Source organism: Colletotrichum orchidophilum, assembly GCF_001831195.1.
Source record: "Colletotrichum orchidophilum strain IMI 309357 chromosome Unknown Scaffold_16.1, whole genome shotgun sequence".
Lineage (NCBI taxonomy): Eukaryota > Fungi > Ascomycota > Sordariomycetes > Glomerellales > Glomerellaceae > Colletotrichum > Colletotrichum orchidophilum.
Window position 1 is genome coordinate 42,665 of NW_019172972.1, and position 25,089 is coordinate 67,753.

General features: G+C 54.2%; 9 protein-coding genes across 9 annotated transcripts; 4 read left to right on the forward strand and 5 right to left on the reverse strand.

Annotated features, from left to right (window-relative positions):
- Window positions 1-608: 608 nt before the first annotated feature.
- CORC01_02727 (serine/threonine protein kinase) lies at window positions 609-1,610 on the forward strand (the record flags this gene model as incomplete). The annotated part of the gene is made up of 2 exons (XM_022614377.1): window positions 609-733; window positions 788-1,610. 2 exons carry the CDS (start codon window positions 609-611, stop codon window positions 1,608-1,610), a joined length of 948 nt encoding a protein of 315 aa, XP_022478991.1.
- Window positions 1,611-2,677: 1,067 nt separating this feature from the next.
- On the reverse strand, window positions 2,678-4,255 carry CORC01_02728 (splicing factor 3a; the record flags this gene model as incomplete). The annotated part of the gene is made up of 1 exon (XM_022614378.1): window positions 2,678-4,255. The coding sequence occupies one exon, from the start codon at window positions 4,253-4,255 to the stop codon at window positions 2,678-2,680; it is 1,578 nt and encodes a 525-aa protein (XP_022478992.1).
- Window positions 4,256-4,746: 491 nt separating this feature from the next.
- On the forward strand, window positions 4,747-6,073 carry CORC01_02729 (ATP-dependent RNA helicase FAL1; the record flags this gene model as incomplete). Its single annotated transcript, XM_022614379.1, has 3 exons — window positions 4,747-4,852; window positions 4,920-5,960; window positions 6,015-6,073. 3 exons carry the CDS (start codon window positions 4,747-4,749, stop codon window positions 6,071-6,073), a joined length of 1,206 nt encoding a protein of 401 aa, XP_022478993.1.
- A 597-nt stretch (window positions 6,074-6,670) lies between these two features.
- On the reverse strand, window positions 6,671-8,227 carry CORC01_02730 (uncharacterized protein; the record flags this gene model as incomplete). The annotated part of the gene is made up of 3 exons (XM_022614380.1): window positions 6,671-7,331; window positions 7,420-7,864; window positions 7,921-8,227. The coding sequence occupies 3 exons, from the start codon at window positions 8,225-8,227 to the stop codon at window positions 6,671-6,673; spliced, it is 1,413 nt and encodes a 470-aa protein (XP_022478994.1).
- A 3,370-nt stretch (window positions 8,228-11,597) lies between these two features.
- Window positions 11,598-12,920, reverse strand: CORC01_02731 (TfdA family Taurine catabolism dioxygenase TauD; the record flags this gene model as incomplete). Its single annotated transcript, XM_022614381.1, has 3 exons — window positions 11,598-12,163; window positions 12,224-12,559; window positions 12,620-12,920. 3 exons carry the CDS (start codon window positions 12,918-12,920, stop codon window positions 11,598-11,600), a joined length of 1,203 nt encoding a protein of 400 aa, XP_022478995.1.
- Window positions 12,921-13,116: 196 nt separating this feature from the next.
- Window positions 13,117-13,494, reverse strand: CORC01_02732 (uncharacterized protein; the record flags this gene model as incomplete). Its single annotated transcript, XM_022614382.1, has 1 exon — window positions 13,117-13,494. One exon carries the CDS (start codon window positions 13,492-13,494, stop codon window positions 13,117-13,119), a length of 378 nt encoding a protein of 125 aa, XP_022478996.1.
- A 985-nt stretch (window positions 13,495-14,479) lies between these two features.
- CORC01_02733 (uncharacterized protein) lies at window positions 14,480-15,199 on the forward strand (the record flags this gene model as incomplete). Its single annotated transcript, XM_022614383.1, has 2 exons — window positions 14,480-14,919; window positions 14,995-15,199. The coding sequence occupies 2 exons, from the start codon at window positions 14,480-14,482 to the stop codon at window positions 15,197-15,199; spliced, it is 645 nt and encodes a 214-aa protein (XP_022478997.1).
- Window positions 15,200-16,748: 1,549 nt separating this feature from the next.
- Window positions 16,749-18,607, forward strand: CORC01_02734 (serine carboxypeptidase S28; the record flags this gene model as incomplete). The annotated part of the gene is made up of 2 exons (XM_022614384.1): window positions 16,749-18,043; window positions 18,094-18,607. Coding segments are annotated over 2 exons (1,809 nt in total), but the record flags the coding sequence as incomplete, so codon positions are not given.
- Window positions 18,608-18,947: 340 nt separating this feature from the next.
- CORC01_02735 (glucose oxidase) lies at window positions 18,948-23,383 on the reverse strand (the record flags this gene model as incomplete). Its single annotated transcript, XM_022614385.1, has 6 exons — window positions 18,948-18,980; window positions 19,033-20,192; window positions 20,253-20,382; window positions 20,435-20,700; window positions 20,755-20,844; window positions 22,204-23,383. 6 exons carry the CDS (start codon window positions 23,381-23,383, stop codon window positions 18,948-18,950), a joined length of 2,859 nt encoding a protein of 952 aa, XP_022478999.1.
- Window positions 23,384-25,089: the final 1,706 nt, after the last annotated feature.

The following is a 25,089-nucleotide window of genomic DNA, read 5'->3' on the forward strand; positions in this document are numbered from 1 at the left end:
AGAAAGAGAGAGCGAAAAGTGCCAGACTCGCAATCCCAACACTAAATGCTGCTAAGCTTGCCTCCCCTCCACCCTGCATGCCACACTCCCTTCCACACCACCCCATCAATCACACACCCGTCCACCCACTTCTCCCACGCCACGCCACGCCACGCCCCTGCCCTGCGCTCTGCGGCCTGCCCTTGGTCGTCTTGGCTTTGTAAGGTACCGCCTGAAAGTACCTGACCGCCCGTTAAAGAAGCGTTGCTCCTCCGACTCAAATCTGCCTCAAATCTGTCACTCTGCTCTGACAACCAACTCGCTCACTTCTTCTCCTCTTCGACATCGACTCGAGACCATCGATTACGCGCTTAAGACATATCACTGGCTTTTGTCTAGACAGGATTCCACTCTGATGACGGGAATCTCGTGCTAGGCGCTTTCTCCACCACTTCAATCGGGCATATATCATCTAATGACCATTATCGCCCAGTTTCTTCTTCGACAGCCTCTGCAAGCTGTCACATAAAGAAGTTAACTTCGACGACGCGAACCGCCGAAGCCTCTCTACCCGCAGTCTATTTTGGACAGAGATCCGTTCTCTCGAACCACCCGCACATACAATCACAATGATCCCCAGAGGACTGACTTCCGCCTTCGGGACCCCATCCCTCGAGATCGGTCAGATCTTGCTCGGAAATGCAAGCCGTTACACTATTCAGAAGAAAATCCGCGAGGGCGTCTGGATCGCGACGTAAGCTAGTCAGAGGCAATATTTGTTGGTTCAAAACACTGACAAATTACTCAGTAACCCAATGGGCAACAAGTCCATCGTCAAGGGCGTGCAGGGCATCTCCGGAGCCCAGAACGAGCACAATGTCCTCCGCAAGTTCCAGGGCAACCCATTCCTCCGCCCTGTCATCGACGAAATCCAGCAGGATGCCCCAATGATTGTGCTCCAGCACATGGACGACCATCTCTTGAACGCAACCATCAAGAAGCCTTTGACCAACCGCGAGATTCGCTTCGTTGCTCGCGCTGTTCTTCGCGGCCTCTCGACCCTTCACAAGGATGGGTACGTCCACACAGACATTAAACCCGACAACATTCTCGTCAATTACGCCTCGGCCTCTGAGGCCGACCCCGACCTTCGCTTTTCCGATGTTCAGATTGGTGATCTAGGGGCTTCCTATTCGGTCGACTCTGACGTCGCTACCAAGGGATTCCTTATCGGCGCCCCTATCTGGACCAGCCCTGAGGTGCTCATGGAAGTTCCTTGGGGAACTGCTAGCGACATCTGGGCCTTTGGTTCCATGATGATCGCCCTTCTCCACGGCGGCGACTACAACCCTTTCCGCCCTACCAACGCCCGCTATCACGACCGCAGCTACATCTTCGAGGTTCTCCGCCAGCAGTCACGACGCTTCGGTGCCATTCCCGAGACCTACCTTGAGCGTGCGCGTCCTGGCAAGGCCATGGCCGCCAAGGCATTGACCGTTGGCCGTAAGGTTGAGCCTCTCGACTTCCGCACCGCCTCTCACTTCATTAATCGCATCATGCGCATGGACGCCGCCGAGCGTCCCACCGCCGACCAGCTCCTCGAGGAGATGTCTGGACTTTTCGAGGACTAGAACAAGAATCCTCGAGGGCCATCTACAAGTTTGGGGACGAATGGCAGATGACCAACAGCGGATATAACGACTTTGTTTTTTTGTGTACCGACAAACGGACACTGCATTATACATCAGGGGCTGAATTATAGGGCAGAACTTAATGGGGATGAACAGTGATGGCAGCTATTGAGCTCGTTTTTATGTGTCTCTCGGACACTAGGGTACTACTGGCGGGGTTTTCAATTTTAGCAGCGACGTTTGGGTTTCGCCTGCACGGAATAAGTCAGGTATTTGGGTTATACGATCAAAAAAGATCGCAACGGGAAGATAAAAAAGTACAGGGGGGCAACTAGGGGAAAGCGAATGTTTTGAGCGAAAGAGGACACCCAAGCGGTATTGTACAAAGACATAGATCCCATAGAAGTGGGAACACCACATAGACAACCACCCAAATATTACAGCCTCAAGAAGATGGCTTATGCAGACACCAACACCCCTATCTCTCTTCAGCTTTCATCTGCGGTTTTCCTGTACTGGTACTGTTATGACTGTGCTTGCTTTGTTTGTGTCTCAGGGTATACTGTGGTTAGCTCAGGTTATAAAATGGTGGCAATGTAGTACTAACTGATAATTACTGGTAATTTCTGGCGTAAGATCTAAGTGATGAGGCCTCGTACAAAAGGCAACTTTTCCTTGTTTCGAGTTGGTGAACAAACTGGTCCTCTTGAAAGCCAGCGTCATCTATGTTTGTACCCTAAGAATTATTTCCACGGATCTTGATTTATCTTCATGATAATGGTTGTCTTGGGACTTCCGGGACGAGTCAGACATCGCCTCTGAAAACTTCTGGCTCGTAGTGCCTCGAAGTAGTCAATCTGTAGCTGCAATCGCTATAATATGATGCACCGGATCTAACGCAACCTCGGTGTAAGTGCTTTTGATATCTACATTTACAATTTCCACAGCGCGTCTTCGATCAACGCGTTTCCTTGCCGTCTTGGAATACTTGTACACACTATCCCAAACCCACATTCTCTTTTCCCCCTCAAAACTTCATTCTCTTTGTGAAAAAAGTAACTTCGCTTTTACAAAAGACCCTGCTTCTGAAGATCGTAGTACACCTTCTCAGGCATGACGTTGCCCTCGGCGTCCTCCATCTGCACCACGCTCCCCTCATCGACTTTGGTCTTCTTGGCCTCCCGCTGGATCTTGTCCCACAGGTTGACCGCCTCCTCAATGCTCGTGATGTCGCGGAACAGGCTTGTGTTGGTGATGCCAAGGCACCGCAGACCGTGGACGTGCCGCGCCTCGTTGAAGTGCTTGTCAAACGCCCGCCGGCCCATGTAGACAAAGTTGCCGCAAATTTCGCAGGGGAACTCGACGCCCAGGCCGTGTAGGCGGTATAGCCAAAAGGGGATCGGCTTGCCGTCCCACGCGAGGGGTAGCTTGAGCGGGTTATAAATCTTTTCTTCGCCGTCTTCGCCGTCCTCATCGTCGTCGTCGCCGTCCGCACCGCCGCCGCCGCCGTGTGTGACTCCGCCTCCGCCGGGCGCCGAGTATGATAGGCTCATTATGTTCTCCAGCTCCTGCTGGCGCTCGCGCTCCGTCATGCCCTGCCTGCGCTCGACGTTGACGCGCGTGTCGCCGCGCTCCGTGCTCATCGCCGCCGCGAGGCGTTTGACGCGGTACTCGCGCTCCGCGACCGCCCGTTCCTTCAGCCTCGTCGCCGATACCTTGCTGCCGCCGCCGTTCGTGCTGCTGCTATTTTCTTCCCCCTCTTCCTCGCGACGCGCTTTCCGCGCCTCGGCGGCTTTGATGTGCTTGCGGCCCGTCATGTGCGACCTGTAGACGTTTTCATTCTTGAACTCCTTTTCGCAGTCGTCGCACCAGATGGCGTCCACTGTGCTGGCCTCCCGCGCTGCGCCGTTCGCACCGTTGGCGCCGACGCCGCCCGTCGTCTCCTTCTGCCACCCAGAGACCTCGTCCTTTTCCCACGCCGCCTCAAAGTCGCCGTCAAAGCCCAAAAATACCTTGTCGAGGTTCTCGAGCGGCCGCGTGCGGCGCATAAAGGATTCGAGGTACGACGCCAGCTCGCCGACGTACTTGAAGTACTGGTCCGTCAGCTTCTCGCCGCGCTTCAGCCCACCGTACCCGGGGGCAAAGTTGTCGAAGACCTCGAGGTACTGCAGGTACGACAGGCGCTTCACGTTGGGGAGGTTGAGGTACCCCTCGTGGGAAGTGTGCAGGTCAAAGAAGCGGCCGAAGCCTTCCTCGCCGGTGAAGAGGCGATCGACGATGTAGGGCATGACCTCGCCATCGTCGGGCTTCTTGACGCGGTACCGCACCTCCGAGTTCTCGGCCTGCTCATTGGGGTATTTGGCGTGGTGCTCGCGCGCGTCTTTCAGCTGGCTGTAAAACTCCTCAAAGGGGTCACCCGTGCCAATGGTCTGGATCTCGCGGCCGCGCTGGCCGCCGGCGTCGCGATAGATGTCGAGGAGCTTGACGGACTGCGTCTGGATCTGGTCGAGGAGCTGGCCGACCTCATGGTCGCGGTTTAAGCGGTCGCGGATGTGCTTCGGTTCCTCGCTGATGCGGTCTGCGATGCCCTGCTCGAGGCGCTCGAGGTCCTCGTGGAGATAGCGTTGCTCTTCGATTATACCCATTGTGTCGTCGCGCGTGCTTGGCCTTGGTGAACGGGACTGTGGCCGATTTCGGGGGGGGCAAAACGGCGATGGTTTTGAGGGTGAACGAGGCTCGAGAAAATTCGAGGTTGACGGCCCAGCCTTTCTGGACGGGCGTTTGCTGGCTGAGTGGTCCACCGAATAAGGTCGCGTTAGCTCTGGGTTTTTTGCGATCGCAAGCTGCTTGAAGCACTGTGGAAATTAGGTACCCTGTGACTGCTTTGATGCAGATTCGCACCATTCGGAATCTTAGATCTTCCGCCCCGGGCTCTGCTGCAAGACCAAGGCAGACTTTCAGCGGACTACGGCCGCTGTCGTGCAGTCGCGCCCGTAGAAGCTTCAGCGCGCCCCTCTAAAATTTCCATCGCCTTGCTGGCACCGTCCGCCTGCAACACCATCCTCCATTCGCACCATCGCGACACATCGTCTTAGCAGCACCATCACTTGCCACACCACCCGACAAATCCATCATCATGGCGGAAGGCAGCGGAATCGACCGTAAGGCGGAGGAGAGGATGGAGTTCTCTACCTCCAAGGAAGTGACGGTTCACCCGACTTTCGAGTCCATGTCCCTCAAGGGTAAGGCTGCCCAACACCACTCAACCGACTGCCATTGAACCGGCGCATGCTGATATCCAATCTTTAGAGAACCTCCTCCGCGGTATCTACGCTTATGGTTACGAGTCACCCTCGGCCGTGCAATCTCGCGCTATCGTGCAGGTCTGCAAGGGTCGCGACACAATCGCCCAGGCCCAGTCCGGTACGGGTAAGACGGCGACCTTCTCGATCAGTATGCTCCAGGTTATCGACACGGCGGTGCGCGAGACACAGGCCCTCGTTCTCTCCCCGACCCGCGAACTCGCGACTCAGATCCAGTCCGTCGTCATGGCCCTCGGCGACTACATGAACGTCCAGTGCCACGCCTGCATCGGCGGCACCAACGTGGGCGAGGATATCCGCAAGCTCGACTACGGCCAGCACATCGTCTCCGGCACCCCTGGCCGCGTCGCCGATATGATCCGTCGCCGTCATCTGCGTACGCGCCATATCAAGATGCTCGTTCTCGATGAGGCCGACGAGCTCCTCAACCGCGGTTTCCGCGAGCAGATCTACGATGTCTACCGATACCTGCCCCCCGCAACGCAGGTCGTCGTCGTCAGCGCTACCCTGCCGTATGATGTACTCGACATGACGACCAAGTTCATGACCGATCCCGTGCGTATCCTCGTCAAGCGTGACGAGTTGACCCTCGAAGGATTGAAGCAATACTTCATCGCCGTCGAAAAGGAGGATTGGAAGTTTGATACCCTGTGCGATCTCTACGACACCCTGACCATCACGCAGGCCGTTATTTTCTGCAACACCCGCAGGAAGGTCGATTGGTTGACGGACAAGATGCGCGAGGCCAACTTCACCGTCAGCAGCATGCACGGCGACATGCCACAGAAGGAGCGCGACAGCATTATGCAGGACTTCCGTCAGGGCAATAGCCGTGTGCTCATCTCGACCGACGTCTGGGCGCGTGGTATCGACGTGCAGCAGGTCAGTTTGGTTATCAACTATGACCTGCCGAGCAACCGTGAGAATTACATCCATCGTATCGGTCGCAGTGGTCGGTTTGGGCGTAAGGGCGTTGCCATCAACTTCGTGACTAGCGAAGATGTGCGCATCCTGCGGGATATTGAGTGTGAGTATTGATCCTCCAGCTGTTGACAGACCGTGGTGCTAATTGATATTGTAGTGTACTACTCTACCCAGATCGATGAGATGCCCATGAATGTGGCCGATCTCATCTCTTAAGCAGATGGGTACTGGAAACCCAAAAAAAAAGTACTTGAATCCTGTGTCAGCAAACGACAAGGGGAATCAGATGAGGCGGATGAAAAGGTCGTCATGCCAATAAGACAGTGGAGGAAGGGGGCTTGATTCAGAAGCAGGTGAGCCAGACACAGCCCATCTCTCGCCCTTAATTGTACGCGATTCGCTAACCCATGCCCAGAAGTGGAAAATCTAGATTGTTGATGAGAGAGGCTCCCGGGCGAATGGCAGGCGTCACAAAATAAGGAAGTGAACGGATGGCTTTTTTTTTCATATTTGGGAAAATGTCATTATTCGTAGTAATATGAATAGCCGCGCTCTGCGCTGGATGGGTATACAACAACATGATATCCTCCCACGCTTGTTTTGCCGTTCCAACGCCCTCGAAAGAATGAGATACTGGCGGTGCCAAGAAGCCCAAGAACCCCCCATGTTGCGTATTCGGCAGTGGCAGGCGGTTCCACAATGTACGCACCTGTTGGACTTGAAATTGTGTGATTGTCGGATTTGAAGATTCGCTGCTGAGAAGCCCTCCCTCACACATAAACGCCGTACCTTTGCTGTTATACATTTGACTCATTAAATCCGATTCTCAGGCATCGGCGCGGAGCTGAAGTGTGTGGACCGCGCACTCTGCGCGTACCGCAGCATCGATCTGCGCGTCTTTGCGTCCTGCGGCGGCTGAAGCCTCGATTTTCTTACGAGCTTAGACGGCCACCGCAACGGCGCCCCGGCATCGACCTCGGCCAGCCGAAATTCGCCTGGGCCGCCGTTCCGAACACTGCTCCTCGTCGCCGCCGGCGGCTTCATCGCCATTAACATGTCGACGTGCTCCGCCTCTTCGGGAGATAATTTCATTTCGTCCAGGCTCGCAAAGGTGTCCCTCTGCATCCGGGGACGGTTCGACTTTGTGCCGATGGTCAGGGGACGCTGATAGTACATCTCCGGGTCGCCGAGGGAGAAGTTCTTTTCCCATTCGTCGCGGCGGGAGGCGTCGGCGGAGGAGTTGTAGGTGTCGGAGCCACCGTAGGTGCCCGTTGCGGAGGCCATGAAGCGGGGGAAGAGGCGGCAGAGCAGGGGTTTCAGGGTGGTGAGGCAGGCTGTTACGATGGCGGCGTGGACCTCGATGCAGGTCAGGTTTGCGATGCGGACGGCGGACCAGGTTACGTCCAGTACTTGGAGGGGGGTCTCGTCTGTGTGAAAGAGGCGGACGAGGCGGACTATGGAGATTGCGCAGACGCTGTGGGCTTGGTGTTAGTATTTTCTTGTCTTTCGCTTGGGATGGTGGTCCTTTGTTTCCCGAGGATACCAGGGTAGGGTGAACTTACAGGAACGCGAGGCAGAAGACGACGTAGAGGCCCGTCTTCTGCCGGCGGGGGAGGCGCATGGTGTAGATGACGGGAAGGGGCAGGAGGAAGATGAGCAAATCGGTAGCGAAATGGACGCACGCGTTACCCCAGAAGACGGAGATGGGATGGCAGTAGATGGGGGGGTTCAGGGGGTCGTAGTTCCAGGCGGAGGTGAGGGGCACGCAGGTGGTGAGGATGCTGGCGATCATCCAGGCGTGGGAGAGGATAACGATGCCGAGGAGGGTCTTGCCGAGGAGGCGGACGAGGTCGTAGGTCAGGACGCGAATGTAGAGGAGGAGGATGGAGACTTTTGTCAGGGTGATGCTGATAGAATAGAAGAGGTTTGTAAAGATGCCTGCTTCGATGTAGGCGGCGAAGGAGGGGTAGGAGTAATAGAGGTGTTCCCCGAGGCCAAAATCAAGTTCTAGGATTCGGCATGAGTTGATTTTGAATCTAAATCCTGGTGAAAACGTGACTTACGAGTGATCATGCCTGCACTGGTGGTGATTGCAAAGGCGAGGGACGCAAGGATGGTCCAGTCCTCCCACTTGACGGAGCGGAGGATCCTGGCGCGGGTGTAGAAGCGCATGCCGACGAAGGCAGTGGCCACGACGGCCGAGAGGACGGCGACGGGTGCGACGGAGGCGCCATTCCACTCGTTTGGGTCTGGTCTCGGGAGGATGAGCCAGGGGGGGATTGTGGCGTTTGCTGCGGCGGAGGCGGCGGTGTCGGGGACGGAGGAGCGGAGGGCTAAGAGGGGAACGGTGCCGGTGGCCCGGGGTGGCATGTTTGCGTTCCGGTTGGTTTGCCGCAGGGGCTGAATATGTTGTCAAATTTATTTGCTTATGAGTACATGGTCGGTTGAGTTGGCGAAAGCTGGTTCTGAGATGGCGTTTGATGAAGATGTCTTGCTTCGAGTCGAGCTGTTGGGTTACCGCTTTCAGATCAATTCGTACGCCACCGGTGGCTCGCACTTATTGATAACCGTCGACCAATGCAAGATCTAGCTCGTCATTGCTGTTGTCGATATCAAGAAAGAAAACCCCCTGGGTCCAAAAGACGACAAAGGTAACGGTCGAGATGTCTCGAGGAGGGGAGACGAAATGGCGGGTCACTCGACCTTATACCAGCAGAGCCTTGCAACCAACAGCCCCCCCGGCTGATCTCGACCAGATCCATTGGGAAGAGGCAGACAGAAGGGGAAGGGGAGAGGGTGGGAGACAAGTGGCCGCGATGTGGCCGCCCACCGGGCCAGGGGTGAAGCAGGGGTGGGATGAGTGGATTGGGATCTGTGACGGGCGACAGACGTAGGAACCCATGTCCTCCCCTCCCGGTTGGTGGCCGCATTCTGGTCTCTGCGGCCTTGGAAGCGCCGGCAGCCCCAGATTTTCGGGAGATGTTCTCGCTGGACGGTGGAGAGGCTTGGTCGGTTTGGATGGCTGCCGGGCCTGATAATTGATCCAATATGGCCGCAGTTGAAGTGGTCACAGGCGGTGTAGACTAGAGCGCCAGGGTGTCCGTACGGATCATTTTCTACTATGATATGTGGTTACTAGAGGCCCAAGGATGGGTTGGCAGGGGGTTTGTGATGATAGTTGCCGCTGCGGTTACATGTTTGTGGCCGTGGTGCCATTTCCGGGCCGGGATGAGGCAGAAGATTTAGTCTGGACGGGTCTGGATATGCGATTGGTGCGTGGAGTGAAGTGGTGACTGGCGAGGGCCTGGAAGAGGTTCTCGCCCTTCAATATCGGAGGTCTTGCTATGAGCCGCGAGGCGGGTTGGGACGCGTCAGACGGGCAATAGCGACAACAACTCTGTTATCCTCGATGGCGAGGGCCATCCCAGGGGGGTTGGACACGATAGTCCCATCGGCAGAGAGAGTTTCCCAGGCAGTTGGGTCGAAGCCATGGCCAGATCAGCAGACACAAAGTACGAATACGGAGGAGTCACTCGGCCGGTCAGGAGCGGCCTCTCTGGCTCTCTCGGACCATATTGGGGCGGGCAGATGAAATGGACCTAGGGGTAACAACGGCCTCGCTTGGTGAGAGCGTTTCAGCTCCGGCTCACGATCCACAGGGTCCGAAGAGGGAGGAATGGAGGAGTAGGGAATATAGTTATAGAGCCGTCGGTTCAGTTGATTCTCTCGGCTTGTTTACTCTACTCGTGCGCTTCCGCTGGCAGGCCTGAAATACATTAGACTCTCAGCCGCAGTGAGACGGGCGTACATCCAGCAAGGAAGGGTGATGATTCGGATCATGATTCATGAGAGTGTTCGTGAAGAGAGTTATCGGGTGAAAGAAACGAACGGTGGAAGTGAGTGAGTGGAGCACTGGATGGAGCTGAGATTAGTGACCGGGTGAGTGGGTTGACGTTTAGGTAGGTGAGCCCCGTAAACCCCCCCTTTAGGAGAAGGAGACCATGCCAGCCGGAGCTGAGACGCTGCCGAAGTTACCTGAGGAGGACACAAGCGTCAAGGGAAACACTGTGCGTCCAGGGGTCTCACCCCCTCTTTGGGCTGTCTTGGGACGCATCTGGCTGCGCCGTGCCTCTGAAGCTAAGCGACTGCCGCGAACGATGCTTCGGGCGGAGTGGGCTGCACGGGAGGATTGCAGTGACCTGCCGCCCAACGCCCAAAATAGCACTGACCTCAGTGTGTGATGTAGGTATCAAGCACTGTACTGTATGTACTCAATCGCAATGGAAGGAGCAGATGGCCACTCGAGGATGCCAATCTTCAATCTTTTCAAACTTCCATTGCAATTCCCCTTGGTTTGCCATCTTTTCCCTTTCTCAGCACTCAATTCCACGTTCTATCCAGCCCCCTGATGAATAAACTTACGGCACAAGCGACTTGACAATGGCCCAGAGAAACTCGCCACCTCGTATTCTGCCTCGTAGCTCACGATTACAGTTACCGCTAAGCTTGGCTCACTCTTGCCAGTGCGACATTAGCACGGCCAACGCCGTCTCATCAACACGTCTCTGCGAGCTTATTTCGACCTGCCGATTGCGACTAGTCTGGAAGGGGACCTCCCGGGGATCGGGAATCGTCTGTCCAAAACTAGTTCTCATACACCAGTCGCAGGAAATTGATGAACCGCTTACTTTGGTACGTGCTGCTGTCACAGGGATACTGCCCCCAGCAACCGTGGCTGTGGATAGAGGGATGAGCCCAGAGCCACTCTACGACGACGTCTTCGGAATCTTGTGTGGGGGAGACCAGCCAATGGACCGTTCTGCCCTTTGCTGAGCCGCCGACGTCTATTCACATCACGGCGATTAGTGCAGAGACAAAATGCCATCTTTGAAAGCCAGCGCCCGGCTTCAAATTGACATGTACTTTGACCTCTTGCTATCCGACAATGGTGCAGGAATGACCTGGGCAGAGCAAACCCTCACGTCAAGGCGCCAATACGACCTCACCTTGTGCGACTCAAGGCGCTAATTTAGTCGTCTGATCACTGTCAAAACGGCATCTTTATTGGCGCGGCAAGGAGGAAAAGCCTATAGCGATGACTCGAGTAGCGTACTAAAGAGGTTCAGGTCTATCAAAACGCGCGCGTCTAGCGTCAAGCTCACGTCGCAAGAGATCTGGATCGCCGCCTGACCCAGTCCACTCGAGGCCTGCCAATGTCCCATGCGTTGCCGAATGGCAAATGATCCAATGCAAAGGTGCCGGCCGATTCAAGCTCTTAGGGCAGAAAACGTGGACGGCTGCAAGCTTGCGACGGCCGGCTGGGTATGCATGAGGGCCTTGCGGCCCTTGCCGATATAACTCACAGGAGGCTGGAACTTCCTAGCCGTGCCACGCCTGACCTGGTAAATGCGACGGTCTCGAGATTGGCTCCAAACTCTAAAGAGAAGTTAGGTTCCGGTATCCGTAGTCAGCTGCTGGCAACCTCGTCTATTCTTTGCTTCAACCCCCCAACGGGGAATCGATCAAGTCTACTTGATACAGGCACATCTGGAAGATCGTCAGGGTTCCTTTCCCAGCGACGATAAGGCAGACTGATACTGTCTCTTCCTTGGGGTGAAAGTATTGCTTTGACTGTTATGGTAATTGCCCCTGGGTAGGAAACTACGTCCAACGCCCTCTACTCCTCATGCCAAGGCCATGAGCACGAACAACCAGAGAAACCAGTCTAATGGCTCCGGCCTCATGAGCTGTAGTCTGCCTTCAAAGCGGCAATGGCTGCGGCACGCAAGGCCTCCCGTCTGCTTTGACTCTGAGGGTCAAAATACGGCCTCTCCCCGAGACTGACGGCACGAGACCCCTGTCTCTCCCCGAGCCCTTCCACTATGTAATCCGGCGTCGCAGCGTGGTAGGCCGACCGGTTGTCCCAAATGGCCACGTCGTTGGGGTTCTGCCAGCGGTGCCGCACCTGCAGGTCGTGGTTCTCGATAATCAGCTGCACGAACCAATCGAGGAAGTGCTTCGACTCCTCGTCCGACAGGCCGTTGATCTTTTGCACGTGGAGGCCGACGGCGAAGACGCTCTTCCAGCCCGTCACCGGGTTGGTGCGGATCACCGGGTGGATGGCTTCCAGGAGCTCGCCGACGTTCTCGGGCGCGCCGCGCGCTTCAGCGTAGAGCTTGAAGCCGTTCTTCTCCGCGGCCGCGTTGAAGCCTGGCTGGGCGTAGGTAGCCGTCATGCCGTCAAAGAACTTTTGAAGCGGCTTCGATATCCGGTCGTACACCTCGTATCCCGAGGCCCATAGTGTGTCTACGTTTCGTCAGTACAAGTGTACAGAAGAGTGTCGAGGGCCCCCTTTCGATGACTCACCTCCTCCCGTCTTTGGCAGCTGCGTCAGACGCAGCAGGGCATAGTCGCTCGGCACGGGCTCAAAGGTGATGTCGGAATGCCACTGTGACCTCTGGGTCTGCTTCTTGGTGTAGTTGAGGAAGCGGTGTATGCCCAGCCTCTTGGCCTGCGCCGACGAAATGACGCTGATCTCGTCGTCCTTTGTGTCCCCGCGGCCGGAGTTGTTGACGGGGTGGATATGGAGCTTCGAAGTCGAGGGCTTCCCGGACAGCTCGCCGAGGCGCTGCACAAGCTCCTTTTGGAGGTCGTTGTCGATGTTATCCTGCTTGCGGAAGAAAACGACACCGCGCTGCGAAACTGGGGTACGGGGTTGTTTCAGTATACTTTACATCTCTTGGTGGAGGCGGCGTTGCTCACTGGTGATTGCCAGGTCGCGAATGAGTTCGTCAGAATTGGGCGCACGCAGCCACTCCTTCAGATCGACTGTCGGGTACTCGCGGCCGATGACGGGCGTCACGTCAAAGTGCTCAAACTGGTCCAGAGCACCAGTCGTTTTGAGAGGTTCCTTGTGGCCTGTCCGCACTTCGGGGAGCTCCTCATCCAGGGGCGGAAAGTCGTCTGCGTATACTGTTTCCTTGGCTTGTTCTTTCGAGGGCAGACTCTTTGCCTGGGGGTCCTCGACCTTGGCGGCAGCTGTCTCTGTTGCAGATGGGGCCATTTTTGGAAAAGAAATTAAAATATCCAACAGTTCAAAGGACGAAGTTTATTTACTATTTCTGCAACTTGGAGATGGCGGGGTTGAGGAGGGGTCTTGGTCCTGTCTTATACGCCCTTCGACTTGAACCACCACCTTACATTGACCACACCACACCACCAGCGCGCGGGCTGTGGAAAAGGCCAACGTGTGCGCGACATCACACCATATGCCACTCGGATTCTGCAATTAGGTAAAACGGTTGATCCCATGGGGACCAATCGCTGCGGCAGCCTCCCGCATCGAGAGCGAAGACGGGACGACCACCGGTAGAACGGACAAATGGCGGGTCGCCGGGGGGGCTCGGCGACACATGTCGAGGCCGAATCGGAGCCGTGCATCCTCCCTCCCCCTTCGTCCGGTAAAGCAGACAGACCTCCACACTGTTGGGGTAGGTAGTTTTTCGTGTCGGCTCCAGTGTCGACAGGCGGGGTAGGCCAATGAGATCTGGGTGGGTTACGCATTTGGAACGAGATGGTTTGTGCAGGTGGGATGAGATGGAGGTTGCATAGACTGTGGCTAAACAAGTCGAAGCCATTGTGGTATTTATCGCGAGCGGTGGGTTTAAGGTGACTTTCAGATGAATCCTGTGCAAATGACGGTGTGTTCAAGGTGCGCTTGTTTTATTTAGTACGGGGTCTGGACGGACTCTGCATTTGGAATTTGCAAGTCGGGATGGGTTGAGCTTGACTTTGGAGAGGAGCTCTAGAAAGTGGACGATGATGGGCCATCTCCCAACGATATAGTATACACTCGAGTCGAGTATCATTCAGATACCGTGTCTACATATAATGCGAGTTGCACAGCTGCATCGCGGTCGAGCTCAGACAGTAACGTGGGGTTGCGCTGGGAAAGCACGCTGCGAGGAAGGCCTTTATGGACGGCTGTTGTTATTGCTGTCGTTTATCGGCTCCGAACCTGAACATTGGTCTCGTTGTTAGGCATGCCGGAGATTGCCAGTCGGTCCTTGGACAGGCCGGAGGGCGTAGGTGGGGCCATCGGCTGCCGGCTGGCTGCTGGGTTGTCCGATTTACCGGCAGCCGCCAGAACGAGCTTTTCAAAACTTGAGCTCCATTGCGCGAGCGCGCGGGCAAGATAGTTGAAGTCGTGCAACGAGACGGGCGTGTGTTTGGGCTTTGTTGAAGATGGAATCCATCCGGTCCCGAAGCAGGTCAGCTACATATATCTATGATTGGTATCAAACAAAATCGGAACACTTTTCATGACATTGGCAGATGATAAACCCGAGTGTCGATGGCGGGAAGACGATGACGAAGATAGGAGAGACTAAGCGTCGATCCTCGACTGCCCGGCCACCGACGTCATCGACCTGACACCGATGTCATTGGATGGAGCTCTTTACACAACACTCTTTTGCGACTTGGAGTTTCGCTGTAGATTATTCACTCGTGGTTCTCAAGTTTTGTTGAGACACTTACCACCTGTTGCAGCATTAAACATTCTACCCAAAGAATCCATCAACCCCCTTGAGGTATCAAACGCAACCTTAGATCCAGCAAAAAATGTCATCCTCAGCGCCATCTCAACCCCCTACATCAGAAGCCTATACGGCGGCCTCAAACCCGGCAACCCGCAACCCAGCTGAGAACGCAGTAGCTCATGAGAGCGAAGCTGATCGCGAGACCGCCGCGCGCGACGCAGCGCTAGGCCGCACGCCCTTCCCACAGTCCCAGTCGCGGTCCGCCGACGACGCGACGCCGAGCTCCCTGGGCGCCGGCGTGCGTTCCTCGGGCCCCGTGGACGAGACGGAGCGGCGGAACACGGCGTACGTGTCCGAGGGCAGCAGAGAAGCGGCAGGGCCTGAGAACCCCAACGTCGAGGCCGAGCAGATGGCGACGCTTGCGGAGGGTAAAGTCGCTGATGCGGTGGAGAGGAAGAGTGGTACGCAAAAGGTGCCTGGACAGGAGATTACTGTTGATGATTTTGGGAGCGGACTTGAGGAGTGAGTAACCCTCGTGATGCGTAGACTTTGGGTTCTATGATGGGCAGTGAAGGAGAGTACTGACGTCCCAAACAGGAAGAAGCGAGAGCAGCAAGAGGCGAGAGATGCGATCAAGAAGGCGAGGAGCGAGGGCGTTGATGCGGATGGGGGATTGGGGAGAGGTCGTGGAGAGAGGATAACCGGGATGTGTAAGAGGAGCGGCGAGCTTGGAGAATCGTCAATTCGTGTAAGCGTGCACAATGTAATCGACGTCGACAGTATAGTGTTGGAATTACATTGAGCAAATGACACAATTATGGAAAAGACAGGACGATTCATACAGACAAATAAATGCCTATCGATCTCACGCAGTCGATGGCCAGATACCAAAAAAGCAACGGCCAGAGACATTCAGTCCAAAAAATACAAAAAATAATGTTCTCCCCTTCCAGAATCGAACTAGAGACCTTTCGATGACGATGTAACCATTACAGTCGAACGTGATGAACCAACTACACCAAGGGGAGGGTCGGGGCTGTGCCCCGCTCGGTGATGACAATTGGAGGCGGATGCATGCCTAAGTTGCTTTGCAGCTCCGCCCAGCCCAACGTCCATGCACTCCCAGTTTACCGAAGCTTCATTGTTGATCAACCTTACTGTCTGGAGTCAATTCTGCCTCTACCAAACTTTAATCGATATTCAATTCTTTTTAATCCTTATTTAGTATTCTGAAAAACAGATTTTAAAAGAGGGAAAGATTCTTTAGGGCTTGGGCGAATTCACATTCTTCCCCGTCTCGGGGGAGCATTTCGTACCCCATTACTTCTCCGCTCGTATGCATGCGGCTGGTTCGGCGGGGTTCTCAAACGCACTTGCGAGCATCGTGAGCATCGCACAGCGGCATTAGTTATCGCATTCAGTACAGGGCGTTTAGCTCAGTGGTAGAGCGCCCGCTTTGCATTCACCTAGTGTCTGCGGGAGGCCCAGGGTTCAATCCCCTGATCGTCCAGCAACAACTTCTACACGATACCTCTTCGTGTATCTTTTGCTTTTTGTTGTGGTTTGCTATTCATCAATTGCATAGTGAGTTATCAACTGCTGTGTCTCTGCGCTATTGGCGGGGCTATCCCTGTCTTCTTCGTCCTATCGCAAAAGACTCCGATCGAATGTGTCTTGCAACCATCCCAACACATCTTCTCTAAACTCGACCGGCTTCTCAAGAGGAGCCCAATGCCAGCTTCAAGGCAAGCTAACGCATTTCTACCGCATTTCTACCGCACGTCCATCAAATTTTGACCGTAAGCATAATGTTTTGCTCTTGATCCGCAGAATACTGGTGGAGTATGCGTATGAGAAGTCTGCGTGCTGTAAACGGGATGCTGAAGTTGATGGAAGCTCCCCTGGCCCATGGGCTGACGGCTGATAGACAAGGTATGTTGGTCCATCTCTGCGGCCAGTAACTCAGCCGGTGAGACTGAATTGGAAATTCACTGATATTTTGATGGATTGAGGCAAATGGCTCTACCAACTGAGTAGATGTTGTTCATGATATTTTTCAAAAGCTCTGCCATGCAATTGCACTCTTCATGAATCGCGATGATGCTCTTTTTCACTCCGTGTCAACATCGAACAAGAATGTGCTGGTCTATTTGGAAAGAATATAATGACTTATTCAAATCATGCTACTTGAAGGAACATCTCAAGAGTTCTTTTAGGATCATCGCTGACTTGTGAGATGAGATGGGACGATCCTCAGTGAAGGCAGCTTCATACTGCTGATAAGGTAAGCCCAAGGAATTATGGGCCCGGGCATGATGCACACAGTGACACACACACACAGATGACCCCGCACCAATCATGCCGGGTTCCACAACTTTAGTCACAACAACACTCGGCCGCCTCCAACTGCGGGACGGACATCATTGGTTTCCCCATCACACAGCGGCGACATGGCGAATTGGAAGTTCGGAGCTTGCTTTGTCCTGGCCGCGGCCCGGGCCGTTGTCGGACTTGGTCCGCAACATCTCGCCGGCCACCAGGCGTGGAACGCGCTTCAATCGGCTGCCCGGTCTCAGGTGGAAATTGCCTCAGTCTTTGCGGAGCATTATCCCGAGTACAACCTCTCCGTCCCTGTTGACCACTTTCACAATGATTCGCGCTACGAACCGCACTCGGATGAGTATTTCAACCTCCGTTACTGGTTCGACGCAAAGCACTATCGCAAGGGAGGGCCCGTAATCATTCTCGCGGCTGGGGAGACGGATGCCAAGGAGCGTCTGCCTTTCCTCGACCACGGCATCCTTTCCATCCTTGCCAAGGCTACCGGCGGTGTTGGCGTCGTTCTCGAACATCGCTACTATGGCAAGAGCTTCCCCGCGCCCGATCTTAGTACCGAGAACCTGCGCTTCTTGAGCACCGACCAAGCCCTCGCCGATACAGTCTACTTTGCGAAGCACATCAGCTTTCCCGGTCACGAAGACCTGAACCTCACCGCGCCTGGCACACCCTATCTTGCTTACGGAGGCTCTTACGCCGGAGCTTTCGCCGCCTTCCTCAGGAAGCTCTACCCTGACGTATTCTGGGGCGGAATCTCGTCGTCGGGTGTCACGGCGGCTATCATCGATTACTGGGAGTACTACGAAGGTGCCCGGCTCTTTTCGCCAGGTGACTGCGCCGAGACAACCCAGAAGCTCACCCAGGTTGTCGACAATATCTTGCTTGGCAAGACTGAGTCTCACAAGAAACAGCTTAAAGATCTGTTTGGTCTGGGCCCTCTTGAAGATGACGACTTCGCCAGTACCCTGTCTTACGGCATCTCCGGACTGCAATCGACCAACTGGGATCCGGCCCAGGACACCACGGCATTCGGGACGTACTGTGCCACCATCAGCTCAGACAGCGTCCTCTTTGGCAGCGCCCGCCATCTCAAATCGTCCGTGGAGGAGCTACTTTCCGCCAGTGGCTCTGACAAAAAGCTGACGAATCGGATGCTCAACTATGCCGGTTACGTCAAGGATTACGTCAAAAAGGGTTGCAGAAGCGGAGATTTGGTGAAATGTTTCTCAAGCCGCAACAATGAAGAGCACCAAAACATTTCTCTTCGCCAAGGTCCCGGCCGCGCCTGGATCTATCAGGTCTGCACAGAGTGAGTGTGTCAAGCTAGCGAGTTCGATCTAGAGCTAACAAGTCTCCTAGATGGGGCTACTTCCAGACTGGATCGGGTGTGCCCGAGGACCAGCTTCCCCTCGTTTCGCGCCTCATTGACGTCGAGTATAGTTCAATTTACTGCCGCGAAGCTTTCAACATCACTGAGCCTCCCAACGTGGAGGCCATCAACAAGCATGGTGGCTTCGACTTTAGCTACCCGCGCGTCGCGATCGTCGATGGTGAGGCTGATCCTTGGAGAGCCGCCACCCCTCACAAGATCGGCCTGGACCGCAAGTCGACGACCAGTGAGCCCTACCTCCTCATCGACTTGGGTGTCCATCACTGGGACGAGAACGGATTGAAGCCGGAGGATGTCACACCAGACTTCCCGCCTGCCTCTATCAAGAATGTCCAGGCACAGGAAGTCGAGTTTGTCAAAGCATGGATGAAGGAGTGGGAGGAGGCGCAGAGCCATGACAGCGCCAAAGGAGGTATGTTTTTCGCTAGTCATCAGTCATTCAATGTGCTAATGAGGACAAAAGAACCAATCGAGGAACTTTAGAAGAGGACACCTATTTGCGTCGTTGAGATGAAAACGCTCGTGGATTGTCCATTCCATTTATATATCACTCTTTGCCTCTGGCTTGGTTTCAACTACTTTTTAGAATAGCTTCACGTTGAGTGAAATCAGAAGTATTCTCAGTGATGCAAGGTCGCGAATGAAGAGGCTACTACGCTCCTCTGACGGCCGGCTTGGAAGAATAGTCAAAGTGATGTGCATTAGATGGGTAGTGGGTAAAAAGCCTGTAACGAATGTACAAGGATGACCGCACCTCGAGCCTCAAATCCAATCATATCTCTCCCCCAAGCCTCTCGAAAGATCGACACAGAGCCAGCACTAATTACTGTGTCTGCGCTTTGATCAAGTCGGCAGCCTTCCATACAGTTAGCAAGATTACTTTTTACTAGGAAACATTGAGACCTCACCTTCTCAGCAACAGCATAGACTGTCATGGACGTGGTGGCACCGACAGTTGTGGGCATCATCGAAGCATCAATGACCCTCAACTTCTTCACACCATACACCAGCAAGTTCTCATCAAGCACGCCGCCCCACTCGCGTGGCATCTTCGCAGCGGTACCGACAGGATGGTACACGGACGGGATGATCTGCCCCTTGGCCCAGTTAACAAGCTGAGCATCAGACGACACGCCCGCGCCAGGCGACACCTCGCGCGCCTGGTACTGCGCGAGCTCGCCGGTGGTCATGTAGCGGCGCATGAACTTGATGATCTCGGCCATGACGTCGAGGTCGATGGTGTTGGACGCGGCGCGGTAGTCAACCACCATCTCGCTCTCGGGCTGCGCCGTATTCAGGAGAATGTTGCCGCGGGACATGCAGTGCAGGTTCTGGACGGAGCCACCGGGGCCGTAGATCATCATCTCGGAGAAGACGACATTCTTGGAGCGCATGAGGCGGGCCCAGACTTTCTGCTGCTGCTTGTATCCCTCGATCTGCTCGGGGGTGTAGGCCGACGGGAGGTGGGACTTTGGGTCCTGAGCCTCAAAGGCCTTGGCTAGGGTTTCGAACCTGTCCGGACTGACGACGGGCAGGCCGATCATGGAGGCGAGGGACGGCGGACCGCCGCCGCCCCAGCCGCCGCCGCCAGAGTTTGGGGGCTGGATCCCCCATTGGTAAGAGATGCTGGGGATGTAGCTGTGGTCTTGGAAGTTGGATCCGACGCCCGGGAGGTCCACCTTGACCGCGATGCGCGCCTGCTCGAGTTGCGCGCGCGGGCCGATGCCGCTGAGCATGAGAACCTGCGGCGTGTGCACCGAGCCGGCGGCGAGAATGACCTCGCGACGGGCTTTGATCTGGACGGGGGCGGCTCCCGTGTTATTGCGAGAGACGAATTGCACGCCTGTGGCGGTGTCGCCGTCAAAGAGGATGCGGTTGGCCTTGGCGCCGACTATCATTTCATAGTTTGCGCGGTTCAGGCCGTCCCAGTGGCCGGTGCGGGCATACGAGCGCTGGAATTGGACCGGGTCCTGGGACATTGGGTACCAGTAGAGACCGGCCTCGCCGGCGCCGCTGTCGACGGGGACGGTCATGCCTGGCATCTTGGCCATGGCGTTGTAGAGGATCTCTTGGAGTTGTGGTCAGTGAGTCGTGAATGAAGAGAATGGTTCAGGTAGACTTGACCCACTCATGATGGACTGAAGAGGACCCTTGCCAAAGGCCGCGTATATCTTGGAGGTTGTGCCCCAATACTGCGTGTCGTAGGTGATGTTGTACTCTCGCGCTTGTGCTGCATCAGGGGCCGCGAGAGTGATGCCCTGGGGCCCGTTAGTCTTGCAGTCCCCTTTGCGGACTCGGCTGATGGCTCACCTTCTTGAAGTACGGCAGGAGATTGTCCCAGTCCCAGGTAGACCCGGGTCCGCCAAGGTCTTTCCAAGCGTTGTACTCATCCCTAGTCCCTCTCAAGAATACTTGGCCATTGACAGAAGAGCTTCCACCGACGACGCATCCTATGCCCACATCGAAGCTTCGGCCGTTGAGATTCGGGCACGGCTTGGACGTGATGTTGAACATGCGGCGTGGATTCATGCCGGTCTGGCTGTCGTAGTAGCCATACTCGACCACAAGAACGGTATCTTTTCTTCGTTAGAATGAAATGCTTGACTGTCGGAGGTGAGATGGAAGCTTACATTTGCCATCCTCTGTAAGTCGATCGCCAACGGTGAGCCCGGAGGTGCCCCCGCCGACAATTACATAGTCATATTCAGTGGCGAGTTGCTCTACTCTGGTGAGTATCTGGACGTGTTCGGGGTGCTGGGTTGGCCAAGCAGACGTGAGTTCCGCGGCCAAAGTCAAGCAACATAGAGTGACAGTTCTGAGAGAAGGCATCACTGCGGAGGAAACTTGGTGTTCAAGAGAAGACGGATGGGGTGCGATGCGGAAACAGAAAACACAAGGTTAACCAGGCCAGAGCGTTTTATAGGTTCAAGTTCAGAATCATGCTGCAAAGCTTCTGTCCTTTGAGAAGAACTTAGGACTTCCTCTGCAACGCACCCTGGATCCAGTCCTACTGGAGATGCCAAGCTAAAAGGCCCTATTTTGGTGTCGGATGATATTGTTGGTAACAGCTGTCTTTCGTTAATAAAGGGTCCCTAGGCCGAATGTATCTTGAATATCCCATTGGCTCCTTCAGAATGCTTCATTAAGCTTATAATAGGCTCAACTGGGAAATATGCGGGGGGCGAATCGGCAGCGCGAACCAGTGTCGTATGAGCCGCAACTCATAATATCTAAGGTGCGGGGGACACATACTGAATTGGGATCTGACAGAAGCCGCTCAACCTCGATTGGGCATATACGCTAGGAGCGTTGCAGCCAAGAGACGGGTCCTGTTGTTAACTTCGTAATGTTTCTGATTAAAACCGGCAGCCAAGGCTGGATCAAAGCAACGCTCACTGTCATGTGGTCTTGGATCTTTTCGATTTTGCCCGGAGCCAAGCCTTGCCGGCTAAGTGATGAAAGTCTTGGAATAACGACAATTAACTTGTTGGGATATGTGATCGGAACTTGAGGACAAATCCTGTGATGGTGCGGTAGAACCGGGAGATTTACTCTCGAGACCTCTGGAGTCTAGGAAGAGTCATTTGAATTGCAATCTATCTCAACCACCTCTTGACGTGCCTAAGGAGGCCAGTGCTGGACCATTCAGCTGAAAAGAAAGGTAACTGACTCGTTTGATAGTATGGTTTAGCTCCGTGACCTAGAGGGCGGAACTATACGTCATGTTCAGGTGATCTACCTAAGTACCTGGGAGGATCTCACAGCCGAGTTCTTCCATCAAATCTATGATTGCACCCCGTTCTAGGCCCAGTGCTTCCCGTCAACAAGTGAAACTCGGCCGATGAAAAACAATCTCGTGACCATAATCCATGAGTGACAGACTGTCTATAGCTGTGTGACAGTATAGTCATGACCACACTTTCCAATTGGATGAAAAATTGCGTTGTGGAAATAATGCGGGTGCCTCTTGATTATGTCAAAAAGCCTACGCGCACCAGCTACCTCATCCGCATCGGAGCGATTAGGAACCTTTCTGTAGTTCTTCCAGGCACGACTCTTAACCAAGTGTCTGAGCTTACCAAAAAAGTCCTTAACGAATTGTTTCCATTGGGGTTGTCGAGGTAAATTGTCGGGAGGCAGCCAGAACTCATGAGATACCAGTTCGGATTGGATACCGCGCCACTGGGAAGGGGTTCCCGCCGCAGAACGGAGAAGATGTCTCATCTGGTAGTGGCACCACTCGGTATGGAAGAAAGGAACTTGGTATTCGGGTGCGGCGATTTGCTTGATGCTTTTGAGGTTTGCAAGTGTTTCTTTGTTGGTCCACATCCAGAAGCATGTGTTCGTTGCATGGCGCGGCCGTCGCGATCGGAAAGGCTTCGTGTCGATAACAAGGTTCTGGATGTTCTGCATCCAGTCGATGCTCTCTCGGACGCATGTGCGAAAGCGCACCTTCACATGGACAAAATCAGTGTCCCAGTTGATGCCCCTGCTAGCTCCCATTTTCGATGCTGAGTGTTTTGGTGGCGGTATCATTGTCCAGGGACCCTCCTCGCCCTCATCTTTGATCCATACTGGAAACCAGAATTGCGGCCTGACACTTTGGGCCACAGATCTCGACAGGAGATCAATTCCTTTGTCGATGGAGTCGTGATATCCATCTGAGTACTGCGCATCGTGTCTGGTCAAAGTCCAGAACGCAGTGCGGTGCGTCGCCTTTTCCTCTTCCTCGCCATCTTTGTCGATGGGCTCTGAGACATTGGGTAGAGAGTAGCTGCGTGATGGTTTGATAAGCAAATCAGTTGACCTGGAGGCCTCCCTGTTGTCTGCCTCATCATCTTCCTCGGCGGATGCCTCCTCGCCAGCAATGTCCTCTTCTGACGTATACTCCTCAGATGTACGCTCCCCGGATACATGACCCTCAGACCTGTTCTCTTCGGGCGTAGTCTCTTCAGACAAATTCTCTTTGGAAGTTTCATCGTCAGACGTTTCTCCGTCACATGTTTCCCAGTCGGAGTCTTCCTCGTCGTGTTCCTCGTCTTCTTTCTTGTCGTCCTTGAGATAGAGTTCTGCAGTGTAGTATCGAGGTTCCAAGTAGAATTCTCGCCAGACTTTCGCCTTGATGTTATCAGGCAGATCCGCGAATTTGTGGAAAGTTGGATCCGAAATTGGTACGAGTTCGTATTCTTGTTCTTTTTTTGCACGTTTTCGGGACGACAGTACGCGTAGCGCCCGCTTCTTGATGTCTTTGATGCGCATTCTTTGTACTAGAGAGGCGGAGACGGAGCAGAATTGGTTGAAGAACAGATATGAGTGGAGTATTACCGGTGGAATGGAAACGCGTGGAAATGGTCGTTTTTTTTTTTCTTCGACCGTTTTAAAAGGGCTTGGGCACCCGCTCTCGCTACCTGTTTGATTCGAAAAGTTTAATCACAGGTTTCTATGGCTATGAAATATCTGTTGGGTTGCGCTGGGCTGGGATGAGATCTCAGGGTCAAGGGTCACCAGCAGTGTAGTAAGTCTAGAACCCAACCCGTGGGGCTTGAACTTACCAACGCTGCAGGTAAGCGTCATTCCATAGCGAAAAATTCTCGCATTTTATACTGAAATCAGCATGATGGCTTTTGGAGGAAACGAAAGGTTTCAAGGACGGCTGAAGAGAGAGGGCAAATATCACAGGCTCGGCTCGTAGCCATCACTTTCTTGAATGACAGCTATTGATAAGACGTTTTGGAAGCCGGGAATTGGGCTCTTTCAACGTTCGCAGATAGGATTCCTGGAGCAGAGAAAGCTATCAGGATTCATGGGCTGAGTATCATATCTTGACATCGATCGCAAGTCTTTCCTCACACCAAGAGTTAAGAGACTGTTCTCGACTGATGAGACTTGTAGAAAGGTTGGGCGTGAAACCCCTATTATGATCTTGGTTCTAGTGTCGAGACAGCTGACCTTGCTGTTCGTACAGTAGGGGGATGCGCATATTATTCTCCAGAAATTTGTCCGTGGCTTTTGTGCATTGCGATCCTCATGTCACCAGTTTTTGTTCTGCATACTGTGGGCACCCAGATGGTCACGTTCAACGGGTGGCGTCAAACAGTCGAAGGGTGCCGGTGAAATAACTCTAACAATCCGAACATATGCAGGCTGCCAGCCTCCACAGAAAGCTTCACATGGAGGGCCCGTCAAACGGCAGTCTTGAATCGCATCATGCGTATGATGTTTCCTCAGGGTCCCAATCTGACTAACCAAAGCAGTACTAAATCAGCAGGGCCATGTTCGCGAGAGTTTCACTTTCTGTAGGGTTCGTTCGACAATGGAGACATGATTTCTGAGGTATAGATAAGGCGACGAAATACCCGGAAGGACTGGTAAGAACGCGTGAGTCCATGCAAGTATGAAGTTTATTAACGCTCTTGCATTTTAGCCTGTCAATTCCTACCTGAGTCCTGACCTTGATGGTGAATCCGTGGGCTATATAAACTCAAGAGCCGTCGTTCCTCTAACTATTCTGAGGGTCTGAATGTTGCTTCATTTTCGTTATCCAATATTCGACAAGTCGTCACAGTCCAAAAAGATTTCCGACAATGCGTCCTCAACTGCCCCTCGTGGCCATCCTTGGCCTGTTTGTTGCAGCCAGTGCAGCTTCACCCGTTCAAAATGATCAAGTCTCTAGCCCTACGGGCACGTCCGATGATGTCGTCCAGGAGATGTCGTTTACTACTCTCGTAAGTCAATGCCTATAATCGCTCGCTGTAACGAAGTAGCTAGCTGAGGTATCTTTGAGCGTAAGACTTGACTGACAAATCTACTCAGGACGTACGGAAGTTATAAACGCGTTTATTCTTGAGGATCTTTTTTTTGCTAACAAAGCAAAGTTTAAATGCTTTTTCGCCTGCCTCCCTACGTGGATTGCGGGAAGGGTCTTCAAATGTTACGAGGAATGCAAGCGAAAGTAAATGCCACGA